At 35.9% G+C, this 13,165-nt stretch overlaps 1 protein-coding gene across 8 annotated transcripts in view; it reads left to right on the plus strand.

The window, feature by feature from the left end:
* Window positions 1-13,165, plus strand: part of LOC100517025 — a 431,209-nt gene that overhangs the window by 23,914 nt on the left and 394,130 nt on the right. For 7 of the 8 annotated variants that reach the window (XM_021085287.1, XM_021085289.1, XM_021085290.1 and 4 more), the window contains 3 exons: window positions 10,924-11,187; window positions 12,374-12,530; window positions 13,003-13,165. In XM_021085287.1, the coding sequence (XP_020940946.1) occupies window positions 10,924-11,187; window positions 12,374-12,530; window positions 13,003-13,165 (584 nt within the window). Of the gene's footprint in view, window positions 1-10,923; window positions 11,188-12,373; window positions 12,531-13,002 lie in introns of those variants that run through there. The other variant, XM_021085293.1, reaches the window with a different exon arrangement.

Here is a 13,165-nt window from a genome sequence, read left to right on the forward strand (position 1 = left end):
GCTTCTGTATAAGAAAAAGAGACATTTTGACAGGCAACACTGGTATGAAGCGACAGCAAGCACAAATCCTTGGCAACTGTCATTATCCTGCTGTTGAATTCACATCCAAACTGTGTGATAACTTAGACCTTCATACTTGTTATTGAGCCATGATCTGTCAAAGTAGCCACACTTCTTACTTATGAATAGAATTATTAGCCACATGCAGATATCTGTCACAGAAGTCTAAACTCACCAAGGATGCTTTGTGTTTCAAAAAAAGGAGGGGAACCTCCATGTTATTTTATGCTTATGCTGAAATTTCTGGTGAAATGTTCCTGATTGAGTAAAAGTCAAATTTTTAGGGAGTTTCTGTTGTGACACAGAGAAAATGAATCCAACTTGTATCCATGAAGGTGTGGGTTTGATCCTTGGCCTCACTCAGTGAGTCAGGGATCCAGCATTGCTGTGAGCTGTGGTGTAGGTCGTGGACTCTGCTTGGATCCCTAGTTGCCGTGGCTGTGGTGTAGGGTGGCAGCTGTAGCTCTGATTCTACCCCTAGCCTGAGAATCTCCATATGCCATGGGTGCGGCCCTAAAAAAACCAATAAATAAATAAATAAATAAATAAATATTATTTTGAAAATAACTTACATTTATATTTTAGCCCATCATAAATTAATTCAAAATTAGTAAATATTTTGAATAAAATTAAAAGTAAAGCAAATGCAATTAAAAAACTGATTATGAAACTTAGGCTACTGCTAGCAGAGAGTAACAGAAAACTATACTGAAAGTGATGTTAGAAATGAACAGTCACATGTCGTGGGTGCGGCCCTAAAAAGCAAAAAAAAAAAAAGAAAAAGAAACAGTCACTATCTCAAATAAATCGGAGCTTCAGAGACAGGGCAATTCTAGGGTTAAATTCAGTGGTTCAGCAGGGTTAGCAAAGAGCCTGGCTCTTTGTATCTTTCCCTCTGCCATCCTCAGAAAGAATATTGGCCAGATCCTTAGGTCTGACTCCTCCTACCAGCAAGATGGCTCATCACATATTCACTCAACAATATCTGACTAAAGAAGATAGATATTTGATCACTTACATTTTTTTTTTCTTTATTAGGGAAAAAAAAAGCCTTTCTCTAGAAGACTTCTCATTTCAAATTGGCCAAAATTGGATTATAAGCTGATTAATTAACCTGCACAAGGCAAAGGAAATGGAATTACCCTCATTGGTATTAGACCATTGAGTATTTACCGACTGGAGTTGAGCAGGGCATGCCTTCCATGGGCATATAAAGAGGGTGAATATTTAAACATAACTGAGGCTTTTCATTTAAGGGAAAATGGGGGAATGCCTCAGACAAAATTTATATGATGTAACACTTGGCTTTATTATATTTTACTTCTTAAATTGTGTTACTTTATCAATGACATGACATACTTTTGCATGATGTCATAATTATCAAAGAATAATTCCTGCTTATCAATCACTGGTTGAGTTCCTGTGGCAATGTTAAAGAGATAAAATAAGGATCTTATCCTTGCAGAGTGGGATATTAAAGCATCTAAAATCATATAACAAATCACAAAGCAAAACATATCAACGTGCAGAACAGTACAGTCTATTCTTGCACACAACCTGGGAGAATGATTTGGAATACGGAATGACCGGGATCCAGTGGGGTTAATTCTTCAAATGTGTCTTGTCATCTTGAAGAGTTTTATTGAGGTTTTCTCTATGTCCCTAACCCTGAACATCTCCCTCATAATAACAAAGACTTTTCCTTCACAATAATAATCACAATCAGTAATTTGTAAATTTGTATGCATGCCTGTGTGTATAACATTTTTCTCCTCCACTAGACAATGACTATTATTAGGGAAGGGGTTTTGGAAAATGTAAACATTGAGTTCATATTAATATTTATTAAATAATTACTTATTGAAAGATGTATAGTAATGGTATAGATCAGCTGAGTGAACACCATTGGCAAAAAGGAAAGCACGTAAGAACTATGGAAGACAATGTAATGCAATTCTAGCTGAGGGATATTATGGGGTGGGAGGGGTGGATGAAGAGCAGCACCAGTTGGCAGAAATCCTTGCGTAAGAGATTAACAAGTATGAATTTATTAGGCGTTTTCCCTCAAGTTGCTATAAAAAGCCACTAAGATTCACTAATGCTATTAAACAGAGGAAATCAGAAGAAAAATTGCTCTTGTCAAAACTAGAGTCATGTCCTTAAGTCTTATCATGATCTATTTATCTGCTTTCTCTATACTCCTGGGCAGATCTTCTTATACTTTTTAGATCTCACATCTTTACTTAGTTGTTGCTTTATGAAGCAAAAACTATAAATTAGATTTAGGGGAAACCACAGAGAGTAAAGCATAATTAAATACTAACCCAAGGTATTAAGGGGGTTGTCAGTTCCACAGTGTTTAATATCTGTCCGTGATAATCTTTTTTATAGAAAGTCTATATGTAGAAGAGGTATAGTACTGTTTCAGAAAAGTATAAAAGCTTAGTTAATCTCTTACTGTACCTTTCAGCCTTGCAATTCTGATTTATCATATAATTGTATCACATATAGAAATTGTCTAAAAGATTCAATAATCTAAAGTTTTATAGTTTTTTTTTTCTTTTTAATGCTGCACCTGTGTATATGGAAGTTCCTGGACTAGGACTGGAATCAGAGCTGCAGCTGTAGCCCACGCCATAGCCACAAGCAACACTGAATCTGAGCTGCATCTGCAACCTATGCTGCAGCTTGTGGCAATGCCAGATCCTTAACCCACTAAGCGAGGCCAGGAATCAAACCTGCATCCTCACAGAATCAATGTTAGGTCCTTAACCCACTGAGATACAATGCAAACTCGTTTTATAATTTTTAAATAACCAATTGTTTTTATACATACTGCTTTAAGGCTAAATTTTGATGTTTTACTTCATCTTCCTCTAAGAATGCATAAAATTCTTGAATATTTACATAGTTTATATATATAGAGAGAAAGACACGTAACTATACTTACTCTTTGTTCATTTTTTTATTACCTAATTTCTAAAGAATTATTCAAATTGCTAAGAGAAATCATTTTCCAATAACTGACAATAAACTAACTTAGAAGTAATGTAGCTGATATTTTCTTATAAAAAATTTACCAGGACATTTACATCCAAATTAATGCCTACCCCCTTTAAAATATCTACTTTAGGAAATAGTTTATTCTGAAGACAATGCCATTTCTCTGTATATTTTCTTAAGTTCCTCTTTGAATTTGCCATCAGAAACTGGGCTACATTCTTTTAAATAGTCTCAGTATTTAATAATGACAAAATTTAATCTTCAGTAGTTTCATTTTAATTTTCCAGAAAATAAAACATCTGGATCTAATTGTAAGCATCTGGATTATAATTGTAAGCTAGTGTGGCAGGCATAAATTTAATATCATCCCCAAGATTCTCACCCCCCTGGTATATATGCCTGGTATGATTCTCTCCTCTTGAGTGTGGACAGGATTATGAGTGTGATACAGTGTCACTGTCATGGGTAGGTTACATTGTATGGCAAGTGGGATTTTTGTGGATGTAGGTAGTTAAGGTATATAATGAGTTGTCTTTCAGTTAATCAAATGGAGATTATCCTGCGTGGACCTAACCTGATCAGATAGAGGTCAGAGACTGAAAAGCCTGAAAGGTGAGTTCTTTTGGCCTCAAAGAAGATAACAGTAACTATGAATTTTTTAGCTATAAGGAACTAAATTCTGGCAGAACCTGAATGAGCTTGGAATAAGAACCTGAGCATCAGTTGAGACTGCAGCCTCAGTTGACACCAAGATTTCAGCCTATGAGATCCTGAGCAGAAGTTCCTACTAAGGTTTGCCCAGACTTCTGACCCATGGAAGCTGTGCTATAATAAATAGGTGTTGTTTTAAGCCATTAAGTTTGTGGTAATTTGTTGCACAGCAATAGAAAACTAATGTAGATAGATAGATAGATAGATAGATAGATAGATAGGAGATATTTTTTAAGATACAGTTCTAAAGTAGTGTGATTGATGATCTTGTATCAACCTAATATAATGGATTTTAGGTTTCATGCTGAAAAAAAATGCTTTTTACCAGGAGTAAATAATAATTTTTTGTTACCAATAGTAAATAATAAAATGATGAACTGGAATATTTGACAGAAATAGAAATCTAGCACTTTATGTGGTAGGAAAGGATCAATGAGATATGGTGATTCAAGTGATCAAACCTACCAGAGCAAATGTGGATGTACAGGAATGAAGTTTTTTTTTTTTTTATACAAAAAGGCAGCATAAAAATTTTACTGAACAAGGAACTTCTTGAAATCTATGTATGTAGGAATTACAGATATAGTGAAAGATTCACAGTAGAGATATATCATACACTTCAGGACAAGATAATAAGACCGACATAGAAAGGTTAGAAAGAACATCTGTGTTAATAAAATTAGCCCAGTTTTAGAATGTGGTAGAAAGCCTCACAGTAACTGAGGACAAAACGAGGTTTATTTTTTGGATAAAGGGTCATTTCCTAAAACAATTGGTTTAGGGATCCACATGAAATTCCTTGTTGGGAATTTTTCCAGTTGGGAAAAACAAATGAAGAAAACTGTGATACAAATTAACAAATTTCATAAAAGACAGCAATGAGAAATGTGGGTCTTAAATTAAAATATAAAATTTATGTAATTAATAATTCATAATAAACATAGAGAGGACAGGATGCAAAATCTCAAACCCATGTAAGCAGAATTTTGGAGCTAAGTTCCCTGAATAAAACCAGTAGCCATGAAAGGTAGATGTGTGAAAAATGGAATAAAAAAGTATTGATCACTAGCCTAAGGAAGCAACAATAAATGGTTATGATATGTTGTAAGGTTTTTGCATTGTCTGAAAAGTAGTAAATTAGTAGTTTACATTACTCTTTAATAAGACAAGGATTCATACTGTAGTATCTAGTGTTTAATAAGGTTAAATAATCTATAGCATACAACCTAATGGAAGGGAAAATTGAATAATTTTAAGAAGTATTATTTAATCCAAGAGAAAATAAGAAAAGAATGAAAAGGAACATAAAACAGGAAAAAGTAAAAAACATTAAGAATGAAAATAAATTCTCAATTAAAGGACAAAGACTGTCCTGGTGTGAATATATATTAAATGTAAACAGGTTAAATTCCCAAAAGGCAAAAACTGTCTTTGGAAGGAAGGTAACTATGTAAAGACAAATGTAAATCTAGAGATATATGGAAGTTCACTTTAATCTGAATATCATGGGATTTCTAAAAGTTTTTGCTGAGGGGGAAGGGATTTTTTTTTTTTTTTTTTTTTTGTCTTTGTCATTTCTAGCACGGCTCCCATGGCATATGGAGGTTCCCAGGCTAGGGGTCGAATCAGAGCTGTAGCTGCCAGCCTACACCAGAGTCACAGCAACGCGGGATCTGAGCCGCATCTGCAACCTACACCACAGCCCACGGCAATGCCGGATCCTTAACCCACTGAGCAGGGCCAGGGATCGAACCTGCAACCTCATGGTTCCTAGTCAGATTTCTTAACCACTGAGCCACGATGGGAACTCCGGGGAAGGGATCTTTTAAAGAAAAAAAGTGGTGAGGAGAAACAAGAGAAAGAAAAATAGAGAGATGACAGTTACGATTTACATACTGTCTAGATATTAGAGCTTTATTAGCTAAGGGGCACTACTGGTTCACTGCTGCTAATGCCAAACTACCTCTTTGCCCACCTCCTCATAACTGTCCTGTATTTTAAATGTCAGTTCCCCTTGTAGTAGTGATCTGTTTTCCTGAAATTTTTTGAATAGAAACTTCAATTTCCTAACCAATGGGAAATAAGCTGGTTTTAGGATTAATGGAAATAATATTATAGGATGATGTTTAACTGCAGATATTGTGGAGCTGAACTTCCTGGATTTGAATCCTGTGTCTGACACCTGCCTGCTATGTGATCTTTGGCAAGTTATGTACACCCTCAGTTTACTCATCTGTAAAGGGAGGAGTATAATATAGGGCTGTTGTAAGGATTAAATGTAAATATAGGTAAAGTGCTTAGAACAGTGACTGTCACAATAAGTGCCTTGTAGTTATTAACTGTTAGTATTGTGACTATTATCAATATAAAAGGTATTATATACCATTTATTCCTTGTCTGGCCTGTGGATTGGGTTAGAGTTTCTCTAATTGAAGAGGTTAAGGCCTAAAGGCTGATTAAAGGAAGACTCCTTGGGACTCTGCCTACAACTTCAGCTGCTTTTGGATCCACATGACTTAGTATAAAATAGAGTTGGAGAGGCATCTCTCACCCCTGCACTGAACTGTTCTGGCATTCTTAGCACTGGAATCTTTGGGAATACTACTAGGTAGCACCTTTGCACGGACCTCATTGCTTTTGTAATGGGCAGTGGTAGCAGTGAGGTGGTGAGATGAAACAGCTGTGACTCTCACCAACAGATTTTTATACGGCCTTAGGAGGCACTTTTAGGAATTTATAATGCACTACTTTAGGGACTCTCAGAAAATAAATGGGAAGGATTTGAGGGAGGAATAAAATCGTGTATTATGATTTTGGGATAATCATGTCGGCAGTTATTTGCTCATCTTGAAGTTTGACATCAAGGAGGACAATTGTATCTTACAATGCATATCCCTTTGTACCAATTTCGACAATAAACTATCCCAGGACTGGACTTACAGTCACAATAATACATCCTTTTATTTTTCTGTGATTAGAAGTGAATGCCTTATATTAAAATAATCAGAAGAGTCAAAATAGACTTTGAGTAGTTGTTAAACACATCTGGTAGTAATTTAAATTGTGTGATATATTTTAGTAAGAACTTTTTCAGTCAATCAAATTTATAGTGTTTTTGCTTATCTCAGTATAGGCCATGCAGTTTCCCTGCCAGTTATGTTTTCCTTTTTTAGGAGGCATCTGAGACTCATCTTACTCTAACTCCTCTGCACCTTATTATCCTGCTGTCTGATCCATAGTTTTTTTTGGTCCACTGATGGTACTTTCACATCCCATGTGATGGCTTACCAGTGGCTTATGAAGTTGCCCAGCTTGAGAGTTCTACCCAAAACAGAGGTGGCCTTTACTGGGTAGCGATGAAATTAAACTTTAGGGTAATGAAATGTATCGAACAGAGAAAGGCTGCAGAAAGTTGTGTGGTATGAAAATGGGAGACACATAAAGGAAGTTAACAGAAGCCATGAGGAATGAGAAAGAGGATAGAGGTAGAGTAGGAAATAAGAAGTAGACATAGAAGGAGAGACGAGGTCACTAAGTCAAAAAACATGGCAGAGTTGTCATAAGTTACTAGTATATCTTAGAGAGCAATGGAAGGTCTTCTAATTCTCTATGTCCCCTACTGGAGTGGCTTTATCTCCTTTCTTAACTTTCTGTGTATCCTGTTAAAGCTCCATCACCCAAATACCCATTTATTTCTTAAAAGCTGAATGATCCTGGAGTTCCCGTCGTGGCACAGTGGTTAACGAATCCGACTAGGAACCATGAGGTTGCGGGTTCGGTCCCTGCCCTTGCTCAGTGGGTTAACGATCCGGCGTTGCCGTGAGCTGTGGTGTAGGTTGCAGACGCGGCTCGGATCCCGCGTTGCTGTGGCTCTGGCGTAGGCCGGTGGCTACAGCTCCGATTCAACCCCTAGCCTGGGAATCTCCATATGCCGTGGGAGCGGCCCAAGAAATAGCAACAACAACAACAACAAGAAAAAAAAAGACAAAAGACAAAAAAATAAATAAAAAATAAAAAAATAATAAACAGCCAACTTTAAAAAAAAAAAAAAAAAAAGCTGAATGATCCTAACACCCTTATTTCCAGCATTAATAAAGCAAACCATGTGTGTGGATTTAATTCCCTTGTGGGACAGGTTAGCTTTGCCATGTTCAGTGATCATCCTCTCTCTCTCTCACACACACACACAATGACTAGGAAACATATCAGTTGTTATAAGAAAGAAAAGTTCCAGAGTTCTGCTGTGGCAGAGTATGTTAAGAATCTAACTGCAGCGGCTCAGGTCGCTGTGGAGGTGTGGGTTCAATCATTGGCCCAGCCCAGCACAGTGGGATAAAGGATCCAACATTGCTGCAGCAATGGTGTAGGTTGCTGCTGTGGCTCAGATTCAGTCCTTGGCCCAGGAACTTCCATATGCCAGGAGTGTCACCATTAAGAAGAAAAGAGAAAAAGAAAAAAGAAAGAAAAAGTTCCACAGAGTATAGGAACTTGTGCAAACCTGTCATCAATATTGATTAAATAAATTAAAGCTAAAGACTAAAGATGGTGGGCCAATAATGAGTTTTTAACATGAAAAACTACTCTTTCTCCCCCTTTTATTTTTTTATTTTTTTTTATTTTATTATTTTTTTTGTCTTTTTGCCTTTTCTAGGGCGGTTCTTGCAACGCATGGAGGCTCCCAGGCTAGGGGTCCAGTTGGAGCCATAGCCACCAGCCTACGCCAGAGCCACAGGAACATGGGATCCAAGCCGCGTCTGTGACCTACACCACAGCTCACAGCAACGCCGGATCCCCAACCCACTGAGCAAGGCCAAGGATCAAACCCGCAACTTCATGGTTCCTAGTCGGATTCGTTAACCACTGCGCCATGACGGGACCTCCTCCCCCTTTTAGATATAAATTACTGGAGAAATATATGGTAGAACCATATATTTTAATTCTTTTTACCATTTGCCAGGTAAATCTCATGTAATTTATTGTCCTAACCCTACAAAATCACGTGGAGTTGGGAGCGGTAGGGATGGATAGTTTCCCAGAAGAATGCAGGTACTGTTACTGAATATAGGGGGAAGATATGCCAGCAGACATAAATAATAGATAACTCTTAAAGACTTGGTTGAAGAAAGCAAACTATACTTGACAAAATATTACATTCCAATAAAATCTGTAAAGACCATAGAGCAATCTGAAAAATGTTTATAAAACAATTTAAGTAAAAAAGGCAAAGCTTTAAATTAAAGGTATGATGTAGTTGAAACTTTGGAATATGGAAAAAATACTTTCATCGTGGCTGTGTGATAATGGATTATTACATAAAATAATTAGTACATTTATGAAAATATTTGACAGTAAACAAGATGCATTTATTAAAAAACAAAGACATCTCATTCTGTATTTAAGTTGAGTTCCTTTTCTTTCTTTACATGGGACTTGCTTTCCAAGTAACAGTTTATGGGCATTTGGAACTGTTTATGAGATCTGCAGATCTTCATTCCTGGCTGTTGACTGCCCTTCCCACAGTTTGAAGAGCTTGGTAACCATCTGCAGCTCTATTGCTGTTGCTGCAGAAACACTGCCACTGTGACATGACTGCTGCCACATGCCACCACTCCCCACTGCCATCAATAACTCAGTAGCTCAGGTGATCTGCAGGGAGGTCCTACCTCTGCCAGAGCTAAAGTCCAATGATCCATTCAAGATGCTGTTTGCTACGGTTTTAAACCACAGTGGATTCTCAGAGTATGGGGAAGGCCATTCCTCTCCCCAGTGCTATGCTCATCCTGGGCTGACTTGGGTAGAAATATGTGACGATGACAACAACAACAACAATAATAACAAAATACAACTGCTTGGGTCCCAGTGTTGGATCTCCGTTGACCCACAGTGTCAACTCTCATCCACACACAACCTTTTTCCCTGTGGCACGCAACTACCTTTCATTCTTTCTGAGGAAATAATCAACCACTTTCCACATTTGTGAACATAAAGACAGCCCAGAAGAAATCATTGTGATTATTGTGACATTCGAAGATGAGAAAAACTTGAGAAGGGCCTGTTTGTGTCAAACTTTCCACACTAAAAATATGTTATTTTATAATTGTTGGGGGTGAAGGTTATATTATATTATGTATAAGAACTGTTGAGGAACTAGCAAATTGTAAAGAGGCAGATACAGTTTCTGTAAAAATAGTCCAAATTACACTAATGCATAGAAGCTAACTATCCCCTAGGCTTGACCATCACACAGCTCAATATCCCCAAATATATTTAAGCTTGTTTCATTTATCATACTGGCAAACTCAACATTTTCCTTTTTCATGACTTGGTATTTACATAGATTTACATATCATCCCAGGTTAATGGTACCCTATTCAAATACTTAGTTCAACTAAATACTACTCTTTCAGCTTAAATATCAGGTAGGGTAACCAACTATCCTAATTTGTCTGAGACTAAGGTAGTTCTTGAGATGTGTGACTTTTAGTGCCAAAGCCAGGACAGTCCTGAGCAAATCAAGGTGAGTTAGTCACCTAATCATCCCAAGTCTCCTGTAAAGCCCTTACCAGCTTTATTCTACCCCACATTAGATTGCCTTCAAGGAATCCTTTTTGCACTTAAAATTAATACACACCCATAGTTCTAAGCAGCTTATTTAACATGTATTCTCTCTATTAGGGGATGGTTTGCAAGTCTCTTGAGGGTAGTTGCTCTATCTCTTTAATGTTTATGTTCCCTAATACAGAGTGCTAGTATTTAATAAGTGAATCTAAGAATTAAAAATGTTACTTAACATTGTTTCAAGCATTATACAATTTTCTCTTTAACTTTATAAAATAATTAGGTTTAATCATTATGAATGTGGGTTTTATTTTATCATGTCTTGAGTTCAGTTTCCCACCCAGCCAACTATTGATTATATGAGCATGGGCAAGTTAATTAGCCTCTCTGAGCCAAAGCTTTTAAAATCTGTAAAATGGGGATAAAAATAGTACTCACTTCCCAGGAATATTATAAAGATTAAGCAAAAATACTGGCTAAGTGTGTAGTGTCTTGTCTAGCACATAATGCACAACTAGTTATTATGTGGTAGTTGTTAATAAGTGATTACAGATCAATTCACTGTATTATTCCTTGCATTGTTTCTTTCAGGGAGTTTATGTCATTTCAGGCAAAAGCAGTTATTAAAACTACTGAAGATTATTTGCAGTTTGGCCCCAGCAGACTTTTGCATTCAGCAGCAGTATCAGAAGGGTCAGGACTTCAAGATTGTTCCAGACATCAAACAGCATCAGATCATAGCTACAATGAAATATCAGACCCAGATAGCTGCAAATCAAACAGTAAAAACAATTCTTGTTTTATATCAGCATCCAAGAGAAACAGACCTGTCAGTGCTCCAGTGGGTCAACTGAGGTAATCAAAGCTGTTCTCTGTTCTTTTTAACTGACTGTTGAAGCTTTTTCCTTTGAGCAGAATTTATAATGATTCACTTAACTATTTCAGACATTAAAATGTAACACATCTGTAGGGTTTTCTTTCTGTTTTTGTTTTGTTTACTTTTTTCTTTGAAAGCACCTGAGTAGAATGTTGCTAATTACACTTGTGGAAAACATGAGAAACACTTGAACCTGGCTAATATGAAACTCTGAAAAGAATATTTAAAGCAGAAGCAGGCTAAGACTGTGAAATATGTTAGTTTACTAGATATTTGTTTAAAAGTGGAAATGCATACTTTTGATATTTAACCAATATCCGAAATAAAATCAAATTGAAACGAACTTATTATAAAACCATTTGTGTACGTTTTCATATCAAGATTGTTATCATAAACTGTTAACCTACGAGTTTATGGATAGAGGAAAATATTGATAAAAGTAAAACTAAGAAATGGATATATTATTTTCACATGTTTGGATAGGTGGATATACTGTGATTTTAATTTACCTCAGATTTTTACCTTAGAATGTTGACTTTACTATGTGGCGTTAAGGAATTAACAGGGTTAGTTAGAGAACTCTTAAATAAAAAATATGACATAGTCATTTACCACATACTTTTGCTGAGAAAAATAATAAGGATTGAAACTGGTTACTTGCTTACTGCCCCCAAGCAATTTAAAACAAAAGGAATAAAACTGGCTGCAGAATAAAAAGTTTAGTTATGATCTGTTTGAATTTCAAGTCTTTTTTTAAAAAAATCAAAGAACTTTGATAAACATGAAAACTTAAAGGAAAATCATAGCCATTTACTATTTCATGATGTTGAGACCATAATACTACTTTTTTTTGCTTTCTATTAGAATACAGCATATATGTATAATTTTTTTAAATAAGTGTTGTGATATTTTTATGTAAAATGATTTAAATGGCTTAATCTGAGATAGGTGTTTTATAAGAATAGCTTTGGCAAACTTACCCTGTATTAAATTTTAAAAATATTTAAGTGTATATGGCCAATCTTATCCTATGAAAATGTTTTGCTTTGTTTTTAGGAATACTTAGGAACAGTTATCAGTGCTTATATCTGTAGAAAATATCTGAGATAATATTTACTTAAATGTCTTTACTAATTAACATGCACCGATTGTTTTTTTCTTCAGAGTTGCAGAGCTCTCTTCTTTAAAATCTAAGTTGGACCAGAATTGGCATAAATTGTCTCAAAGACACAAACTCCAACCCAGAGTGATTAGAGTAACAGCTTATAAAAATGGATCTAGAACAGTCTTTGCCAAAGTTACTGTACCAACCATCACCTTGGTAACTAGTGTCCAAAAGCTTTCAGTGCTTTATTTCTTGCCTTACTCTCTTTATATATAAAAAATGAGAAAGGGGACATTTATTGTTTAAAAATATTCTTTTTAGTAATCTGAATCTGTAAATTGCTTTACTATATATTTATAGATCTCATAGGCATTTCATTCCTTTCCTTTTTTCTCAATATGTAAATAGTATATTTAATTAAACAGATACAGTGGCTTTATATCTTATAGCATTATTAAAATGTTGGAACATTCAAGGACTAGAATTAGACAAATATTTTCAGTGTTTGTGATTTAACTTATTTGTATATTTTTACCGGCTAATATCCATATGGGTAGAAGTATTGAGTTACTTAACCCTGGCAAGTGGCTCAGGGGGTTTCTATTTTGATCATTGCACCTTTTGTTCAGTGGAAATGTGTTACTTTCTTTGTCATAAACCTCGTTCTCTACTTCTTCCTTTCTTTTAGTTGCTGAAGGAGTGCACAGAAAAGCTAAATTTGAACATGGCCGCACGACGAGTGTTCTTGGCAGACGGCACTGAAGCCCTCAAACCTGAAGATATACCCCATGAAGCCGACGTTTATGTTTCAACGGGAGAGCCCTTTTTAGATCCATTCAAAAAAATTAAAG

The sequence above is a fragment of the Sus scrofa genome, chromosome 2, assembly GCF_000003025.6.
Source record: "Sus scrofa isolate TJ Tabasco breed Duroc chromosome 2, Sscrofa11.1, whole genome shotgun sequence".
NCBI classification, from domain to species: Eukaryota; Metazoa; Chordata; class Mammalia; order Artiodactyla; family Suidae; genus Sus; species Sus scrofa.